Source organism: Pezoporus wallicus, unplaced genomic scaffold (genome assembly GCF_028554395.1).
Source record: "Pezoporus wallicus isolate ANWC-B61680 ecotype Strahan unplaced genomic scaffold, APGP_CSIRO_Pwel_v1 contig_5767, whole genome shotgun sequence".
Lineage (NCBI taxonomy): Eukaryota > Metazoa > Chordata > Aves > Psittaciformes > Psittacidae > Pezoporus > Pezoporus wallicus.
The window spans coordinates 1,790,493-1,809,428 of NW_026640599.1; the positions used below are offsets into that span (position 1 = coordinate 1,790,493).

General features: G+C 36.5%; 1 protein-coding gene across 6 annotated transcripts in view; it reads left to right on the top strand.

Annotated features, from left to right (window-relative positions):
- STS (steroid sulfatase) overlaps positions 1-18,936 on the top strand; it is a 98,247-nt gene that overhangs the window by 43,220 nt on the left and 36,091 nt on the right. For all 6 annotated transcript variants that reach the window (XM_057419670.1, XM_057419673.1, XM_057419667.1 and 3 more), the window contains one exon: positions 16,698-16,835. In XM_057419670.1, coding sequence (XP_057275653.1) covers positions 16,698-16,835 — 138 coding nt within the window. The remainder of the gene's footprint in view (positions 1-16,697; positions 16,836-18,936) is intronic.

Genomic DNA, 18,936 nt, shown 5'->3' on the forward strand with positions numbered 1-18,936 from the left:
CCTTCAAAATCTTAACTGTCTCTCTGCAATGATCTTCTGACCTGTCTTAAGATCAAGTTATGCCAAGAAAATATTACCGTCATCTGATGTTAATAAATTAGAAGAAAATGAGCAAAAATAAATCCCAATGCATCTTGATTGTAACTGGTGTTTGAAATATTTTGAAAAGTTTGGTAGGGTTTTATACAAAGAGAGTAGTTCCGTATCTCCACAATAGAAGATGTATATGGAGCTCGTGAACAGTGTCCAGCAAAGGGTCACAAAGATGATTAAGGGACTGAAGCATCTCTTCTATGAGGAAAAGCTGAGACAGCTGGGACTAGAGATCTGTTCATCCCAGAGAAGAGAAACCTGGGGTAGGATCTTATTAATGTGTATGAATGCTTGAAGGGAGGATGCAAAGAATATGGGGCCAGGCTCTTCTCGTTGGTGCCGAACTGAAACACAGGAGGTTCCCTGAACATCAGGAAAACCTTTTTTACTCTGAGAGTGACCAGTCACTAGCACAGGTTGCCCAGAGAGGTGGTGGTGTCTCCCTTCTTGGAGATATTCAGAAGCCATCTGGGCATGGTCCTGAGCTCCAAGTGGCCCTGCTTGAGCAGGTTGTGTTGGAAAAAGTCTTATCCAGAGGTCCCTTCCAACCTCAACCATTCCGTGATCCTGTGAGATGCTAGAGAAAAGAAAAAAGCTATTCACTGAATTCATGCTTTGAAAGAAAATCAGACATAGCTATTAGAAGTCAGTCCAGAGTAACCAAGGAAATCTTCACTGAAGCAAACAGAATCAAGATACTCTTACGATACTCTTGTCCTCTACTCCACTCTGGTGAGACCCCACAAGCAGTACTGCATCCCGCTCTGCGGTCCCCAGCAGAAGAAAGACATTCACTTGTTTGAGCAGGTCCAGAGGTGGGCCACGAAAACTGTCAGAGGGATGAAACAATTCTGCTCCAGGGACACCTTATTTCTGCCTTTAAGTATAGGGAGGGGTCTTATAAGAAAGATCTACAGAGTTGTTACCAAGGTCTGTGTTGACAGGACAAGGGGCAACAGTTTTAAACAGCAAGAGAATAGTTTTGGATTAGGAAGAATTCATCTACAATGAGAGTGGTGAGATCCTGGAACAGATTGCCCAGAGAAGTTGTGGATGCCCCATCCCTGGAAGTGTCCAAAGTCAGATTGGATGGGGCTTTGAGCAGCCTGGCCTACTGACAGAGGTACTTTCCCATGGCAGGGCAGTTGGACTGGCAGATGATCTTTAAAGGTCCCTTCCAACCCAAACCATGCTGTGATTCTGTGTTACTACAGTGGTGACATTTTGAGGATACCAGTGATACCTTAAAAAGGTTTTACTTACAAGGAAATGCAGTACCTTACTTCTTTAAACTGAAAATATTTACATAATTAAGATCTTTGGTGTCTCAATAAATTTAACCTTACCTGAGGAACATTTATGACTTTTAAAAGCATTTGTGATGGTCTACTATAGAACTGTCTGGGTTGATGTGTGTCCTATAATGAAATACAGCAAGGCAGAGCTAAAGCATACTTCACTGAAAAAGGCCAGCTAGGATAAAATCTTGTAGGACTAACTGAAAATCAGACCACTTTTCACACTGTTTTTCTTTGATTCAGCTTTTATTATGCTTAGGAATTGTCTATAAACTTATTTTCACACAGTGCTTTCAAGGAGGAGGGGAAGAGCAAAAACTCTGCCAAGTCAACTCCAGACCTTTGTGGAAGCATCTAATTCACTTGTTCTGTGATTAGATTACCCAGGGTTGTAAAAGAGATTGTATCAATATAAATGTGCAGAATTATGCCGTGTCTCTTAATTTGTACAGTGGCTGATTGTAAGATGATAAAAGCCAAATGCTTATATGACTATTACCTGATGAGTGCACATCTGCATAGAGTATGTGTGATGTTTATGGATTGATCATGTCCTCTGCTTTTAATTTTGATTCAACTATGGAGTGATGTGAATCAACGGTCTAAGTAGAAACCATTCCAATTAAATTTAAACCATTTTTATCGACCCCTGTAGCTTTTTTTCTGTTTAAGTAATAGATGTACCACTGCTTTCTTAATAGATGGAAAGAACGGGTTTAGAACTAAGCGAAAGCTACTGTTGGAAAATCGTAATGGAGACATAAAACTGCACTATGTCCACAAGACTCAGTAAAGTTCTTGCTCTGATGAAGGCATCATAGTCTAAGGTATTCACAAAACAAAAAGAAGGGTCTAAATCTTACAGCCAAGGTATTGTTGAGGTTCTGAAGCACATTAGAGTCCCCCAATTTTTCAGGTTTTGTAAGCTTGCATAATAGCTTGTGATCTGTCTTCAATTTCTTAGTAAAAGTATTTTCTTTATCATCTCAAAATAATTATTTTAACCTTCTAAGTCTATAAGCTCTTAAACTTGACTTATTAGTCTTAAGTACAAAACAATTAAAATATACTTTTAATATTTATTTCAAGTTGTCCTGCCCATGAAATTGTATTCTTAGATGTTGGTGGTTTTGTTTGTTTGTTTGTTTTTTGTTTCATGTTCTTTCCTATACTGAGCAGTAACTATTCTCCTTCTGTGAAACAGCACAGTATTGGTGAGTTTCATCTGAAATCTGCATTTCTTCTTTTACAAATAATTGCAAGTGGCTGTTACTGTGAATTCTCATGTCTTTATTTCACTTTACTGTGTTTTTTCTTTTTTTTTTTTTTTTTGCTTTTAACCTCTATTTAGAATCCTACACTATTTGAACCAATCTAAATATGTACCACAAATCTTCTGAGAATTTTGAATTATGCTAAAAATAATCATCAACAATATGAAAGAAATAAAAGAATAAATTCCTATTGCTTTGAGAAAAAATGAATAAGCTATCCTTTTTTTTTCTTGTTTTTACTTTTTTCAGAAAAAATCTTGTATGCAGAGATAAGCCTAATTTCTCGTGGTTTTTCACCTGATGTAGTCATTTGTAACAGTGCAAAGTTGATACAAAATATAAACACAGCAGAATAATGCCACGTTATCAGAAATTGCAGATAAGCAGGCTCAGATTGTTTTACCCAGCTGTTCTGAATGTGACATAAACTTAGCTGAGCCAGGTGTTGTCATGGAAAATATTCAGTCAGCATCTCTGAGGAAGAAGGTATTCATCCAATACAGGTACTCTCTGACTTGAACGGAATTTTCCCACACTTTTCTGCTTTTACTCTAAGAGGCTGTTTCTTCAGCTAAGGCAGTAGTTAAGCTCTTGAAGCACATTCAGTTTTTAGGTCAGATTTGAGAAAATCATCAGTAAGGGTGCATATTGAGGATATTTGTGATTCTGCCTTTTATGATGTGGATGCTTTCAAGCTACCATTTCCACTAAGACCCAAACTCATTTCATATGTCACTAAGCAGCAATGACTTTCAGTCACTACTGAACAGGGCTGAATTTAAGAGGTAACTAAGTGATGAAAGACTCCCATTTCCACGATGATAAGCCTCCTGAGCTACCTAATCCTGCTTAAGTACAGTTCCCTTTTTCTTTATTACATCTTTGTATACAGCAAAGCTCCTTCTTAGAACATTAGGTATAATATTGCGAAGCACATCTTAAGCATCCATTCTCATAGCATTTTTTTTAATCAATCAAGTTTAAATAATGACTTAGTAACGTGCACTCCACAATGGAAAACTTCAGTGTAATGCAGTTTGTGATAGTAGTACTGCGTTGTTCAAAATTTTCTGCCAGCTGCTAAGCAGATTACATTTGCATCTGATATTGCAGGAGTTAAATTGTCAGAGCAAGATGTGTTAGTGCATTGTGCATTTTACTGTACAAAAATGTAATCATATACTTCCAAAGTTTTAAAGGCTATTAGTTATGGACTTCAAAAAATTGTGTCTAATACAAAAATTGTGAAATGACATCTGACATTGTGATAAAAATGTTCCAATCTTTGAAAAAATTACCTTTTTTTTTTTTTTTTTTTTTTTTTTTGGTACAAGCTAATCTCCATTACCAGGATAAAGCACAAAGCTTGTCTTAGATCTGGTAAAGATAGAAGAATCATAGAATAGTTAGGATTGGAAAGGACCTTAAGATCATCCAGTTCCAGCTCCCCTGCCATGGGCAGGGATACCTTGCCCTAGACCATGTCACCCAAGGCTCTGTTCATCCTGGCCTTAACCACTGCCAAGGATGGAGCATTTACCACTTCTTTAGGCAACCCGCTCCAGTGCCTCACCACCCTCACAGTAAAGAACTTCTTCTTTATATCCAATCTAAACTTCCCCTGGTTTAAGTTTGAACCTGTTACCCCTTGTCCTGTCACTACAGTCCCTGATGAAGAGTCCCTCTCCAGCATCCCAGTGACTCTCCAAGCAAGAGGATAGGAAGTTTTGTAAGGAAATGTACTGCCAACATTTTCCCTAAAGTTTAATTTCACAAATAAATGGTGTGTTTGAAATGGGATTAAGAACACAATAAAGATTTAAACCGAAATTGACCTGCAAGTGATTTCTACATATACTTGGGCCGAGGTTGTAATGAGGAAACTGACTGGGCTAACTGTATCCAAATTATAGCTAATCTCCAAAATACAGACTAGGAAAGCAGTTTAAAGGAAGCTACTAATGACTGTGCTGGTGAAGTGCCTCTGCATAGCAAATTTTTTCACACAGATACTGTCTTTCTGTTAAGAGGAATTACATTTGCCCTGTCCGAAAGTCACCAGGAATTTAGTAAGCCAGTCACCTAGAACAAGGGATCAGAATGACAGACTGCTCTCTTTGGCCAAAGTGTCCCTGTTGTGAACCTGAAACCTTCAGCACTGTCTTATGAACATGATTTTGCCATCCTTTTTCTTCAACACTTGGACACTGAAAGCAGTATCTGTCTAGGTATTTATAGAGCTTGTAATAATGGTTTTAATAAAGGATGCAACTGAGCTAATTAATAGGTGAGGGATGTTACTGGTAGAAGTTACATCCCTATGGAAGAAGATGAAACATGAACAGAGGAGCAGATGAACTAAAGACAAAAATAAACCTTCCCTCCCACACCCCTTCCTTGTACCTTCAGATTGTTTTGTAGTGGATTACCCAGTACCTTAGTATAACTGATGCAGTCTGTGAATTCTTACAAACACACAGAAGGCACAGTGAGAATTGTAAGGCTATGAAGTCAGGTACTCTTAAGACAGGAAAAATCAGTCTTCCTATGTTTGTGTTTTATGGTACAGCTTTTAAGTATATGTGTACATGGCATTTCTTTTCCACTCATCTTTTCTGTGGCATTTCTTCACTAGACTGTATAACATATTCACAAATAAGCACTTTCACAAAGTTTCTGTAAGGCAGGCGAATCCCATTAATTGGTTTCCCAGATGAGAAACTAAGACACGGAGGTGGTGTTCAGATTTACCTACTGAGGTAACGCTTTGCTGCCAGTAACCCACTAATCCATCTCTGGACCTATACTAAAGTGTTAGGACTTTAATTCAGCTGGAATGGAGGTGGAGAAGAGGGGAAAGCAAGCCATTTATCTTTCCAGGTCTGGATCCATGTTGGAGTTTAGAAATGGTTAGAATGTGCACCTGGGCTCAGGATCTCCAGTTGTCTTCTGGTCTTCACCAACACGTGAAGCATAGTGATATGAACAGTTTCTGTGATGATTCAGGAAAGTCTTCCAGCCTTTTGCCATTTATTAATAGTTGCCTGCATCAATTTTAACCGTAGAAAAAAAAACTAAAATTGACCATGCGCATTTCAGTTTCAATGATGATACTGAGAATCCTAGGGGTTCTTTTTAAATCATCCCTGCTGTTTCTTGGAGAGAGATATGAAACTTTTTCATGCTTCTTCTGAAAAGTATGTTAATTTTTTTGAGACCATACTATTTAAAAGAGGGGAACTAATTCTCAGTGAAAACAGTAATAATACAATAAAGTTTATGGCAATATCGATTATGTTGTAAACTGTTGTTCATTGCCAGGCTGGTTCCTATTAGTGAATCGCCATGCAGAAATTTTACTCTGCTGAATCACAAGGCTCAAATTCCATGTGGTAATAAGCTCTTATTGATGAGGTTGGTAGAATTGCCTTTTTATTGACTGTGGCTGGGTTTTTTTCAGTGGTGTGTCTGACTGCTGAAACAACTTCACTATATAATAGGCAGGCTTGTAATATTACCAAAGATCAGTATTCTTCTAGAAATCAGTTCTGTATTTTGCATTACAGAAAACATTTTATCATTTTCTATGTAATAATGAAGTATAATAATGAGATAAATAATGAAGTTTTTAAGGTTAAGGATGGAATAAGGATGCTGTGGTTAGTGAAAGGCAGACTGGTAAAGTGATAACTTTGCACTTCTCCAGCTTTATTCCTCAATACTTGGTTGTAAAATATTGCAATTTTGTTTCAGTTTAGGGCGCTGTTTCAGAAAAACTGATACTGAATGTTCATTACGCTTTCCTACCTGTTATTTTTATTAATGTTGCTGTCTTTTTGTCCTTTTTCCCCGTACATTATTTAGTGTACTCAGGGTATTTGTTACTATTTTGAATGTTTTCTTTTTTGTTTTCTCTTGGCTTACCTCTTTTTAAAATCATTCCCTCTCCCACCCCTGGAAGTTTCATTGTCACATTTCCTCAGAAAGAGCACATTGTACTAACCCTGAGAACACCCAGCAGATTTTAGGTTACAGTACTAAGGTCAATATCCAAAGGAGCACATGACCCCTCAGGGCTGAGTTGTTTGACTGAGATGATGAAAGAGAGACTCTAGGATAATAAAAGCCCTATCTTAGACCAGCATGAAGTTAAATTCCACTGCTTCAGTCTATCTTGCAGCTTGCTGCTACCACAAGAAGGGAGGCAGAGTACCTTTCCCTCCATTCCCTCCTTTTTCCTAGCCAGCTTCCAGGTAAAGCACAAAGGAGGAGAAATGGAGAAGCATCTTCCTTTTTCAGCAAGTATCCTTTAGCAAACTACTAGATGGACTCATGTCACACTTAGTTTGCCTAAAATTATGTATGATTAACTTCGCCCTTTGTGTGCTTCAGTTTACATGCTTTTAAAGTACTATTGCAATTTCTGTTATGAGGATAAATATTTTAGGCTTTTCAGGCTTTTGTATGTCAGTGGATGAGATATTCATGGCTTAGAGATAGATTCTATGTGCACTTCTGAATCAGACTGGAATTTAAAAACAAAGCAGGCAAACAAGAAATAATACAATGTGAATGTGCTTTAAACTTAAAGAATGGTCAGCTCCTGAAAAGTAATATGAATTCTGTATTACTGCAAACCCAAAGATAACTTAATGCCAGATGCTTGAAATGAATGACTAGTTCAAGATGTCTCAGTATTTCTACCAAAGTCATGGAAGATAATGTTTTTTGGCAGTATGAAAAGTATAGCCATGTGTATAGAATATGCCTAAGTGAAAGGCTTCAAAGTCCTTCTAGTCTAGAGTACAGCTGATTATTGTACTGCAAAACAGCAAAGCACACATTAAACAAGTAATACATGAATTTTTTTCTTTATTTATGATTGGAACAGATATAATTTATCTATTCAGTTCAGTGTATGAAAAACTGGACATGACCTGGCAATGTGCACTTGCAGCCCAGAAAAAAACACTGTACCCTGGGCTGCATCAAGAGGAGTATGTCCTATAGGTTGAGGGAGATGATCCTGCCCCTCTACTCTGCTCTGGTGAGACCCCACCTGCGGTACTGCATCCAGCTCTGGGGGGCCCAACATAAGAGGGATGTGGACTGTTGGAATGAGTTCCAGAGTAGGACCATGAAGATGATCAGAGGGCTGGAGCACCTCCTGTATAAAGGCAGGCTAACAGAGATGGAGTTGTTTACCTTGGGGAAGAGAAGGCTTCAGGGACACTTTATTTCTGTCTTACAATATATGAAGGGGTCTTATAAGGAAGACAGAGTGATACTTGTTACTAGGGCCTGTATTGACAGGACAAGGCGCAACACTTTTAAACAGCAGCAGGATAGGTTTAGATAGGACATAATGAAAAAAAAAAAAATTACAGTGTGACGCTAGGAAGAAATTATTTTCTGTGAGTGTGGTGAGACTCTGGACCAGGTAATAGTGACAGATGTACCTTCCCATGTCAGGGGTTTGGACTAGATGATCTTTGAAGATCCCTTCCAACCCAGCTTCAGGAAAGAGTGATGTAAGTTCCTTTGTACCTTTAGGAATACACAGGAAAATGGTAGAAAATAATTGTTTTAAATAGGACACACTATGTAATAATATACACAATGAGGAAATGTATGCAAATGCTCTATCTTACTGTTGTCCTACTTATTTGATCTCAATAATGATACAGTCAGTGGCTGAGTATAGCTAGCCATGCTTTTCTAGTGCCTTTGAGAGCAAAAATCTATTTGCTGTTCTATACTTACTTTTCTCTGTATACTTCTTTATCTCTGTATGTGATACTTAAGTACCATGGTTATAAGTTCAGAAAGAACTAACCATGTCCCTGCCTATCTATCTATGTATTCCTATAAGTAAGAAACTTGCCGTCTGCAGCATTCTAGTAGTTATTTTCCATCTGTGCTTAGGAAAGTTTACCTTAGCAATAACTCCTCTCTTCACCAAATGCTATATATTTACAGTTAGATTAATTTGTTTGTGTATCTATGTCAGTATTTCGGCTGATCTGTGGTGTTGCTATGTGAATGATCCTTTCTCATCTCATATTTATCCTTCAGATTTATCTTAAAACCCACATCTTACTGTGATGCTTGTATGCAAAGCAGAGCCTTTCCAGAAATCTGTCTTGCCTTCACACGGGAAAGTTGCATAGGTCCATTTTTGTAACTCCATTTTACAAACCAAATGAGACATAGAATTCATATTGTTAAACCTCTATAAAAATAGATTAATAACAATATTAGTAATTTCACATCACATATTTCTTTATTCATGAGTAAGAATTAGGTAGAGAAAAGACAGAAAAAAAAAGAAATGGCTGATGATTTCAGGGCCCTCCATGATTTCACGCCCCTACTATGTCTTGGGGCATCAAATACATCTTGGCTTAAGGCAGAGACAAGTATTTTCAAACTAATTTAAAGTGAGTGACATGTTTCTTTTTGCAGGCCTTTGACCAGAAAAAGGCAGATTTTTTTTTTATTATTTTTTATTTTGTTTTGTTTTGTTTTTATTGTTCTGCTACTGAATACTACTCTGAAACTTCAACAAAAGCTCTTCCTGAATAGGCTGTACTTTTACAAGGGCCCTTAGATCAATTAAGGAATCAAAGTCCCATTTCATAAGGTAGTGAACAATCTTTTCAGCTAGTCATCTATGATCAGTGAGAACGACCTGAAAAAATATTTGCCTTCCCTTCTGAAAGGATCCTCTGGAATTTAAATAAACATAGATACTGTCATATTGAACTCACACATACACATAATGGGAACAGAAAAAAAAAAAAAATGAAAGAAGGAGAATTGAAAAAAAAACCCCAAACCCAAACAAACAGCAAAGCCTGAATCATAAAGGAAGATCTGAGACCTTCAATCTGTTTGGATTTTTTTTACTTAATTTAGAATGTCATCTAGACAAGGCAGATTGGAGTTTGTATTCATTAGCGGAAAACTCCCTTGAGAACAATTACCAGTCAAGCTTGCTTTCTTATTGGTATTAACAGTATCTGTACAGAGATTCATTCACAGGTAGCATGGTTTGAAAATGGTGACTGCATAATAACCTTCAAGTGTCTTAAGCACAAAAGCCACTGAGTTGCCTCAATGCAATTAGAGAAGTAGATGAATTAGTAAGTGTGAATGGTAGTGGTCCTGTCCAGGCTAAGAAAGAGGCATCTTGTGTTTTGGGGTGACTTAATGCACAGCTACTTTTATGTAAGATTAGCTTTATACAATTCAAACCAGAAAACCAGGAAATTAAAGTAATTAAGATTTCCTGAGGACTATTAATTTGATCTTGATGAAAGTCCTCTTAACTTTATGGTATATGATTATACCAAATTTTTAAAATTTACTCCCAAAGGTTACAAGGCTTGGCTGCTGACAGACAAGAAATTCTTAGGCTCTAATGTCAATCAATTTTATCACAGTTCCAATTTTATTTAACAAAAATTATAAAAATGAAACAAACACACTGACAAATACTTTATAATTTTCAGAAAAGTGCAGAGGATTAAAAAGTGGGGTTAAATTACTTGCCCTTTTTTAAATTCTTCATAATTCTTCATACTTTAATCTGGCAAAAACTTGGCGTTATGCATCTGGATCTAAGAGCATATGCATATTCAGTTTAAAACTGAGTCTGACATTGACAGATGTTTAAACCTTTGAAGATATGGAGAAGGGTTTATCACTCCATAATTATTGAATCAATCACCGTCAGCTTATATTGGAATGGTCAAATAACTGAAACCTTAACTTCACCTGACAGTCTAATTCAGAAATGAACAGCATCCTTCAGTTGTCTTTACAGTTTGTCTAGGTCCTACCTAGAGAAATACCTTCCAAAATTTGAAAGAAAATATGGGATACCTCAAAGTGGGGAACTAGACAGTGTGATTTGCATTATGCATCTTAGTTGTATGTGTGAAATGGCATCTTATTCTCAGATGTGTGCAGAATGAAGATGCAAATTTCCTCAAAAAGTTATCACAGCTGTCATGCAAAATGCAAATGCAATGGACCCTTCTAAAATGCATGACCATCTCTCATATTTTAGAATTTTAAGCAGACTAAAAATTAAGGTTTGCATTAGAAATACATAGCCTTATGTTCTACAGATGTAAGGTCTAAAAGTGAATTTCAAGCAATACATTTATTAGCTAATTTAAATACTAATAAGGAGACAGCCACCGAATAGTTATACTTTTGACCTTTAATGATCTATCATTAGTGTTATAGTATTGATGTAAATATGAGAAACTTTTCCATCCTGCATTGTCTATATTGCAGCTATACTTACAAGTCTTTACAACTTTCCTAATCACATCTTAACTCTGTGCTTCATTATCCACCTGTATTTATAAATATCTAAAGTATCATTTCAACTTTAACATTTACAAGCTAAATTGAACCCTATATGAATAAGAAAAATGAGATATGTGGTACTTATCTCTAGGAAAAACTTATGCATAATTACAAGTCAAAATTCGGTTGATTTATTCATAGCTGCTAAGCAGTGCATACCTAATCTGCTGTGCACTATGCTGAAAATTTATCCTGAGGTCTGAAAGACACATTATACTTATAAGACCGTAGAAACAGTCACAAGTCAATTACAAGTTTACAATTAGATGGCAATCCAAAGCCAAACAGAAAGTAAATTCACAAGGATAGCTTAGCTAACCTCACACAAAAGTTGCTCTGCTTTTTTTAAAAAGACTGCCCTTCTCCAAGCACTGATTTTACTTGCCTCACCCTGAGTCTAGGGGAATCCAATAGAAAAATGTTTGATGTTCTCCAGACCTATCTGGACCTAACAATTGCATAATTTGCATGGCAATGGTAGGTAGGTAAATCTAGGGCAATTGTTTCACCTTATTTTATTGTGAAAAGAATTCAGATTTCTTGGGGCCAAATTCATTCATCTTAAGATAGGTGAGCTGTGTATGAAAATGCTTCTTCTACTTTACTGATCTTAAAAAATCTTTATAGTAACTATATCAGATGGAGATGGGTACACAGTTTGTAGATCCCACCCCCATGTATCTACAATGTGCATAAGTGGCACTTGATTGTGCTAACACCAGAGTTTCAGTGTAGGATTCATCAGTCCTGCCGTGTTTTGAACTTCCAACCGGGGCAGGTCTGAACTATTCAAAGCTGGAGAGAGACTGTCAGCACATTAGCAGAGATGGGAAATCCACTTCAGACCAGCTCTACTGTGGTCTTGTAGACCAAATGCCCATCAGCAGTGTGAGTGCCTTAGGTGCATGCCTGGAGTCCATCCTCAAGTTTTGTTTCATTTGAAAGGAATCCAGGTCGCAAAATCCAAGAGGGCTTTGCTATGCAAACAAAAATATATTAACTGCCCCTGACTGGATTTACTGGAAATATGCACTCCTGATCTGAATTAAAACACTAGTATAGATGTGCTTTTTTTCAGAAGTAGGTATTACTTGTTTGGCATAATGTCCTGTTGACACCAAAGACCCCACATAGCAAGAACTGAGCACATTTGAAACTCCAATTTTTTACTTTGGAGAAGACTTCTTTGTATGGGCTGATTCCATAGAATAACTTTAAAAATAATAATAGCACAATAAGACTGATTCAAGACTTTCCACTGAATCTATACTCCACTTTCTTCCTACAGGAATTATTGTACATTTTTTAATTAGTTATGCATTTGTTTTCTGTTCTAGTACAAGCAGTTATACTAACTAGTATTCACCTCACCTTTGATGTTCATATACTAATACTTCCCCTATGCAGAATCACTCATCTTCAGATAACATGCTGTAACATCAACCTATTGCTTCACCCCAGAATTTCCACTTTCCAGTTGCTGTGTTCTAGCTCTGAATGTTAAACAAGTGCATGCAGAGTTTATGTACTATTCACCATATGTGCAGCCACTTCTTGTGTTGCTGTCAATGGTTTTATTACTTTCCATCTTTACCTCAAGTGCTAAGCTCAATGACTAGGTCTGAAAGTGATAATTACTTCCTCTCTGCAGAGACAAACTGATTTGCATATTTATCAAGGGGAAACTGGATGGCTCTGAGCATACCACAGAAACATTTGCATATTTATAACCTGAAATGTAAAAAAACCCAAAAATTAAGATAGGAATGTCTTAGTCTAAGCTTGTTTTTATACGAAGGTTTTAGTCAGTGTATTTTGTAATGAGATCAGTGAGTTAAAGAGTTAAGTATCTTTTTTCATCATGCAAAATCAGTGTAGAGATTAAAATGATTGTTAGCTTCTGCATGACGGTGTGCAGAAGTTGTAACATTAAGTATTTATAAGGTGAAAATCTTAGCCTTTGATTCCTAAAGAGATGATGAGCTGTGGAATTGCCTTCATTAAATCCTGTAGCAGGAAGAGGGTCCCAAAAGGTTTACTGTATAGTGGTTATATAGTTGAACAGCTTCAGTATCTTTTGGGGGGGAAATATGGGCTTCCAGATACTTCTGCACGTAAGGTTAATTTGTAGGAGTTTATGCATGTACTGAAAGTACTCCTGAATTGCCACTCACCGAGGTGACCCCCTTCAGCTGATTACGTTAGTTGTGATTCTGATTAATGATTCTACTCAAAACCAAACATTAGTATTGGTAGGAAATTCTGAAAACACAAATAAAAATAATTCAAGAAAACTAAACAACAGCAACAAAACCCACAACGAACTACTGCTTCTAGGTAGAGATGTGATGGCTGATCTTCCCAGATCACTCTTTGTCCAGTAACTGTCTCAAGATTACTGGAAGATTATGGATGAAACAGAGCGCTTTAAAAGTCTGTTGGCGTGGGGGAAAAAAATTGTATTTACAGGAATTCCCTTTATCATCAACTGCCTTGTTCTGAGACAGACCCTTAAGCCTCCTTCTGAATCCGATTCTTTCTGCAGATCTGGCAAACTACTTTAAAGCTTTCCTCAATATTTTGTCCTACACAGAGGTCTTCTGTATTCTGGGCTTTTTAATTCATAATTTTAGAAGACTGAATTATTTCAAATTAACACAAATAACATTTCAGTCCTATTGACTTCAAATGGCAGTAAAATAATTTGTTAATTGAATGCATTTGCTCATGCACTTGCTTGTCTAAACCTTTGGACAGTTTTCCAAATCACTAACACATTTGTAAACACAGTATTGTTTTTAACTTAATCCTAAAGTCTCTGTGAAATCGACAGAAATAATGAAAGTGGAGAGTTAAAGAAGTTAAATTGTTATAAGAAAACAGTAGAGGATGTATTTTGCCTACTTTGTAGTATTTGCTTCCAAAATTGATGTAATATTGCATGTGAAAGGTATCTGTTCACAGAGGCCTATAATACATTCTTTGCATTTTTTCTTCTGTATTGGTTACCATTTAGAAATGCCAGTAAGTGAATGTGTTGCTTGTGTTAAGAGTGGCCACATCATTCAAATGCATTTTTATGGGGCTTATCACTTAGTAGCACACACTATATTGTTTATTTATAGTTTTCATTCTAGAAGGTGGCAGTGTTCAAGATGAAAATAGAAGCGGAAGTTCTGCTTCATTTCTGTGAGTGCATTTGTGATTGCCATTCTCTGACAATAGTGTCATTTGAATTGTGACTATTAGTCCATCTGTACTGCAAAATGTTGTTGCTAAAATAAACTGTCATGTTAGCATTTGTTAATTGATGCTAATGTAACCAATCTTTTTTGTGTTTAAAAATCCAAATGAAGAAAATGGAAGTTGTACCACTGAGTTAGACAAGCTTTTATGAGACTTTCTGTGCATTTTTTTGGTTTTGTTTGTTGGTTGGTTGTTTTTTGACTGGTTTGGTGGTGGATTCTTTTTGTTTGTTTGTTTGTTTTCTTGGTTTTTTTTTCTGAAATGGTAACATTCGAGTGCCAGAATTTATCTTTTTTTTCAGGCCAAGTCAAGCCAATCAACCTTGCTTCCAGAGGAAAAAAAAAAAATTAATTATAATGATGACTATTTAATTATTTGTGATAGTGAGATATTTTTCATTGCTTTTCATTTTTCCTGAAATGATTAGGAAATCAAAATATCCATTATTGAATGACAGCAGATGTCTCTGAGATTATTTAATGTGATTTACTGAGCAGAATTCTCATTTTATTTTCATTTTGTTTTATATACAGGGTGAACTGTAAAATCCCTTTTCATCATGAAAAACTGCATGTAAATAAAAATATATTTGCGCCTGCCATTGCACATATATTTGCTTGTGCAATCCCATTTATTACTATAATCATAGAATCACAAAACCATAGATTGTTAGTTGTTGAAAGGGAATTCAGGAGGTCATGTGGTTGAATATCCACACATAATGCCCTAATTTATCTGCATACCCTACTTTTCTACAATCGGTGCAGCTTTTCCAAAGGATATGGTAATTACTTAGCAAGTACATTCTCCAGACAACCTCAGAGGCCAATTGGAAATTGCCTTTTTTCTTTTCTGGCAATCACCCACTGCAGCAAGCCAGTGACTTGTCAGATGGATCTGCATGATTTTCCCTCAACCCACCAACTTTAAAACGTCAGCCTTTGTAACAGACTTTTCTCAGCTCTGTTGAGAAATTTCTACTCCCACAAGGTTTCAAAATTTACATAAACAAACCCTCCTGCTCTTACATTTCTTCTTTGCTCTTAGTTTACAAACAAGACCAACAGGTATTGCCTTCTTAACTGCTGATGTTCCTTTATTCATCACCCAGTCAATTGAGCTGATGAGAAATTAAAACAGTCAGCCTTTTTAAAAAGGCAGTTTTAGAATGCTATAACATTAAAAGACATGTAGAAATAGTAGCAATAAGGTAAGGTAATTACTCCTTATCCAAAAAAAAAAAAAAAGCGTATAGCAACAGAAATATGATCTGAAAATCTTTAAAGAAGACTCCGTATTTCAAAGTTCTTATCTCAGCCTTCTTGACACAATAATTTGGCATCAGCTGATGAACTAATTTTTAGTCGAGCAAATCAAAATTAACACTGAAATTGGACTGACCTTGGATGTTTAAGTAAAAAGAGTAAAGATAAAATGGTTGTGAAGACAGAATTATCTTTATATGCTCTAAGATCCCTAAAGGACAAGGTTAAAGCTCATTTGCAGGCTGATGTGAAGTATATTCTTAAACCTTGATCATTTTCCAGGACCAATAATTTTAAATTCCACATGAAATTCACTGGAGCAAGTTACAAAGAGCGGTTTCATTCTCCTTCATAGAGAAACCATCTTTAAAGAACTCAATCTAAATAGGTTTGAATGTAATTTACGTGTCCTGCAAGGCTCTCCACAGTGCCAGTATGAGGAGTCATTTGTGAAAAAGAAGCATAAGCCCATATGGCTTAGAGTTACAGAACACATCCATGTGGATTCCTCTTTTAAAATGTGCATGTGTATGTATTAATTTGCACATTTTGAGTTTAGTTGATGTTTATTCTTATCTCATGAGAAATTAGGGACTAATTAGTAGGTTTGATAACAAAACATGGGGCCTTCAGAGGTACTCCATACATTAACTTCCTTTTTTTCTTAGAATGTTTTATTCTAACATTCGCACTGAGATTTTTGCCATGCTGCCTCTACAGGTTGCTAAGCAGCAAAGCTTTACCCCCAAACTATTAGCTCTATTCTGCATGCTGAGACTCTGAGATATCCTCAGCGGTTTGAATCTTCTTGCTGAGGGGTTTCCTTGATTGAGAGCAACTGCTTCCAAAGGTCACTGGCTCCCTGTGGATCAGCCTTTTTCTCTGATGTGCACAAATCCTCTTATTTTATGCTTCAACCCTGCAGCAATCGAACCATGGTCCTGATTGCAACAAGGTTTGCGCAATTGTCCCCTACTGTATGCTGCAAGAGGCCAATTGCTATGTATAATAGTATTTGTGTGGAAAGTGATCTTAAAAAGGTGTAAGGACAAAAATATTTGTATGTGCCAAGGCTAATGAAAAAGCCAGTCAAAGACATTAAAGCTGTTTTCTCATTTTCTTATTTTTTTTTTTCCTAGGGCAGATTCTGGATGTGCTGGACAAATATAATCTGAGTGATAAAACTCTCGTATACTTTACGTCTGACCAAGGGGCTCATGTGGAAGAAATCTCCAGTTCTGGAGAAGTCCATGGAGGATACAATGGCATATATAAAGGTGAACTTTCTCTGGTGATTCTTAAAATCTCTGTCAGAAACTATAATCTCCTTGTTTTCCCTCCAAAACTTTAACTTACTCTATGGCCAAGGTCAAAACTTGACTCCCTAATAGTAAACTTCTCATGACTGTCATTCCAAATTTCAAAAGTAGGTAGTAAATATAAAAGATTTACTTGTCAAATACAGCAGCTCAATCAGAGTACATAATCAGCCAGAGCTTTGTGGAGTTTTAACACTAGCAAATATACTCCTGAACTGGGCAGAGATATAGCTTTGGAAGGATGTCAGTTCATAGTACTTACTATAATGGCCGTATAGTAGAATAGAACAGAAAAAAGGGGGTTTGTGAGGCACCAGGAATCATAATTAGGAGTTAAATACCATGGAGTGAGTGGGATCACAGAAACAGAATATACAGAGAAGATGGGAGAACAGAGTCCATTATAGTCACTACAGAAAAAGTAGAAAAGGAAAGTTAGGTTAAAGAAAGAAAAAAGTCAGAGCTGGATTGAGTTTGGGATGGGCAACAACAGCCAGAAAAGGACAAGACTTCAAGCAGAAAATACTGAGAGAGTTTTGAAAATAGTGCATAACACACTGAATTGAGGGCTGATTTAGAAAGGGAGAGACTTTAGTTAAAAGGACAGAGTTTAGTTGTATTCTTTTACTGAAGGGCTTGAGGAGATTAGTACAACAAAATCTGTTTATTCTGTGGAGACTTAAAATGCATTTAAAGTCTACCTTATTGTAGTGTACTTTCTCCTGGTGACATCATACAGCAGTTGTGAAAGGAATTGCTTTTGTTGCAATATGGTGATTTGTAAAAAAGAAAAATTCCAGCTTAGCAAATAGCCTTCCTCATTTTTTCTATTCCTATATCTCTGGCATGGTGATTCCCTTCAGTCAGTAGGAATGTACCACATCACTGGATACGTTTGAGTGCATGGTTCCAACATGGGGATGAAAATAATTATTGTCAGAAATTTTTTTTCTTTTTCTTTTTTCTTTTTTTAAAGCAGACAAGAAGAGATAAGAGAATAAGCGAATGAAGGATGTAGAGATGGAAAAGTTCTGCTTGGTAGCATGGCTATAACATTCAGTCAGTCTGGTCATAATCAAAGATTATGATTAGTCAGTCACAGACTGCTCATTGACCACATTATCAAATAGTAAATAAATTATTCCTTCTGACAAACTACAGAAAACAGTTTTTCAATGTGCAAGTAGTAGACACACAGCATTAGGAAAATGCATGTCAACATGTTGTTAATAATCTCACTGTATCAGGGTAGGAATGCTTGTTTTTATTATTTTTAAGTAAATGTGATGAATATTCTTGTTGTTTTACCAGAGATAAAATTATTTTCATTCTTTCACCAAGAAGTGGCTATGTTCAGCTGGTTTTTCTTCTCTTCCCTTTGCTGAACTTCATGAGGTTCCTTTTGGCCCGTTTCTCCAGCCTGTCTAGGTCCCTCTGGATAGCAGCACAACCACCAATGGATCAGCCATTCCTCTTAGTTATGTAACATCTGAAAAACTGCAAAAAAGGAAGAAAAATAAACACAAACAATAACAATACAGTGAGGTTTTCAAGTGAGAAGACTCTACAGTTTTTAGTCAGTAGGTATCTGCCTGAGAAATGACCCTTGTGCTTTAAAAGAGCTGTGTGTGAAGGAAATGCTACACAAGCAAAATGAGCAACACCAGTCATCAGGTTCCAAACTATCAGATGGGTCCCCTTCAGCTAACACCAGAGTGAAATGTATCTTGACTGTTAGCACATAGGCTTTACATAGTGATTTAAGTAATTAAGAAACCATATGGTTACATATCCGTAGCTGTAGGCACAGCCTGAGGGGTTTTAGAAGCTCTAAAAGATACTTGCCTTCTAGAATGCCAGACATAAGATACAGGATAAATGATGAGGCAGAAGAAAAGACAAATGCACTGGGGAATATGTCTTCCTTAGGAACTTCATGGTTGAATTGAGCATTTTCTATCAAGCATTGCAAAATTTTTTATTCATGCTTGCAGAATGGAGAGCTATTTGAAATAAATCTGAATTAATAAAAAATCTGACTGATACAGTTATTTGGGGA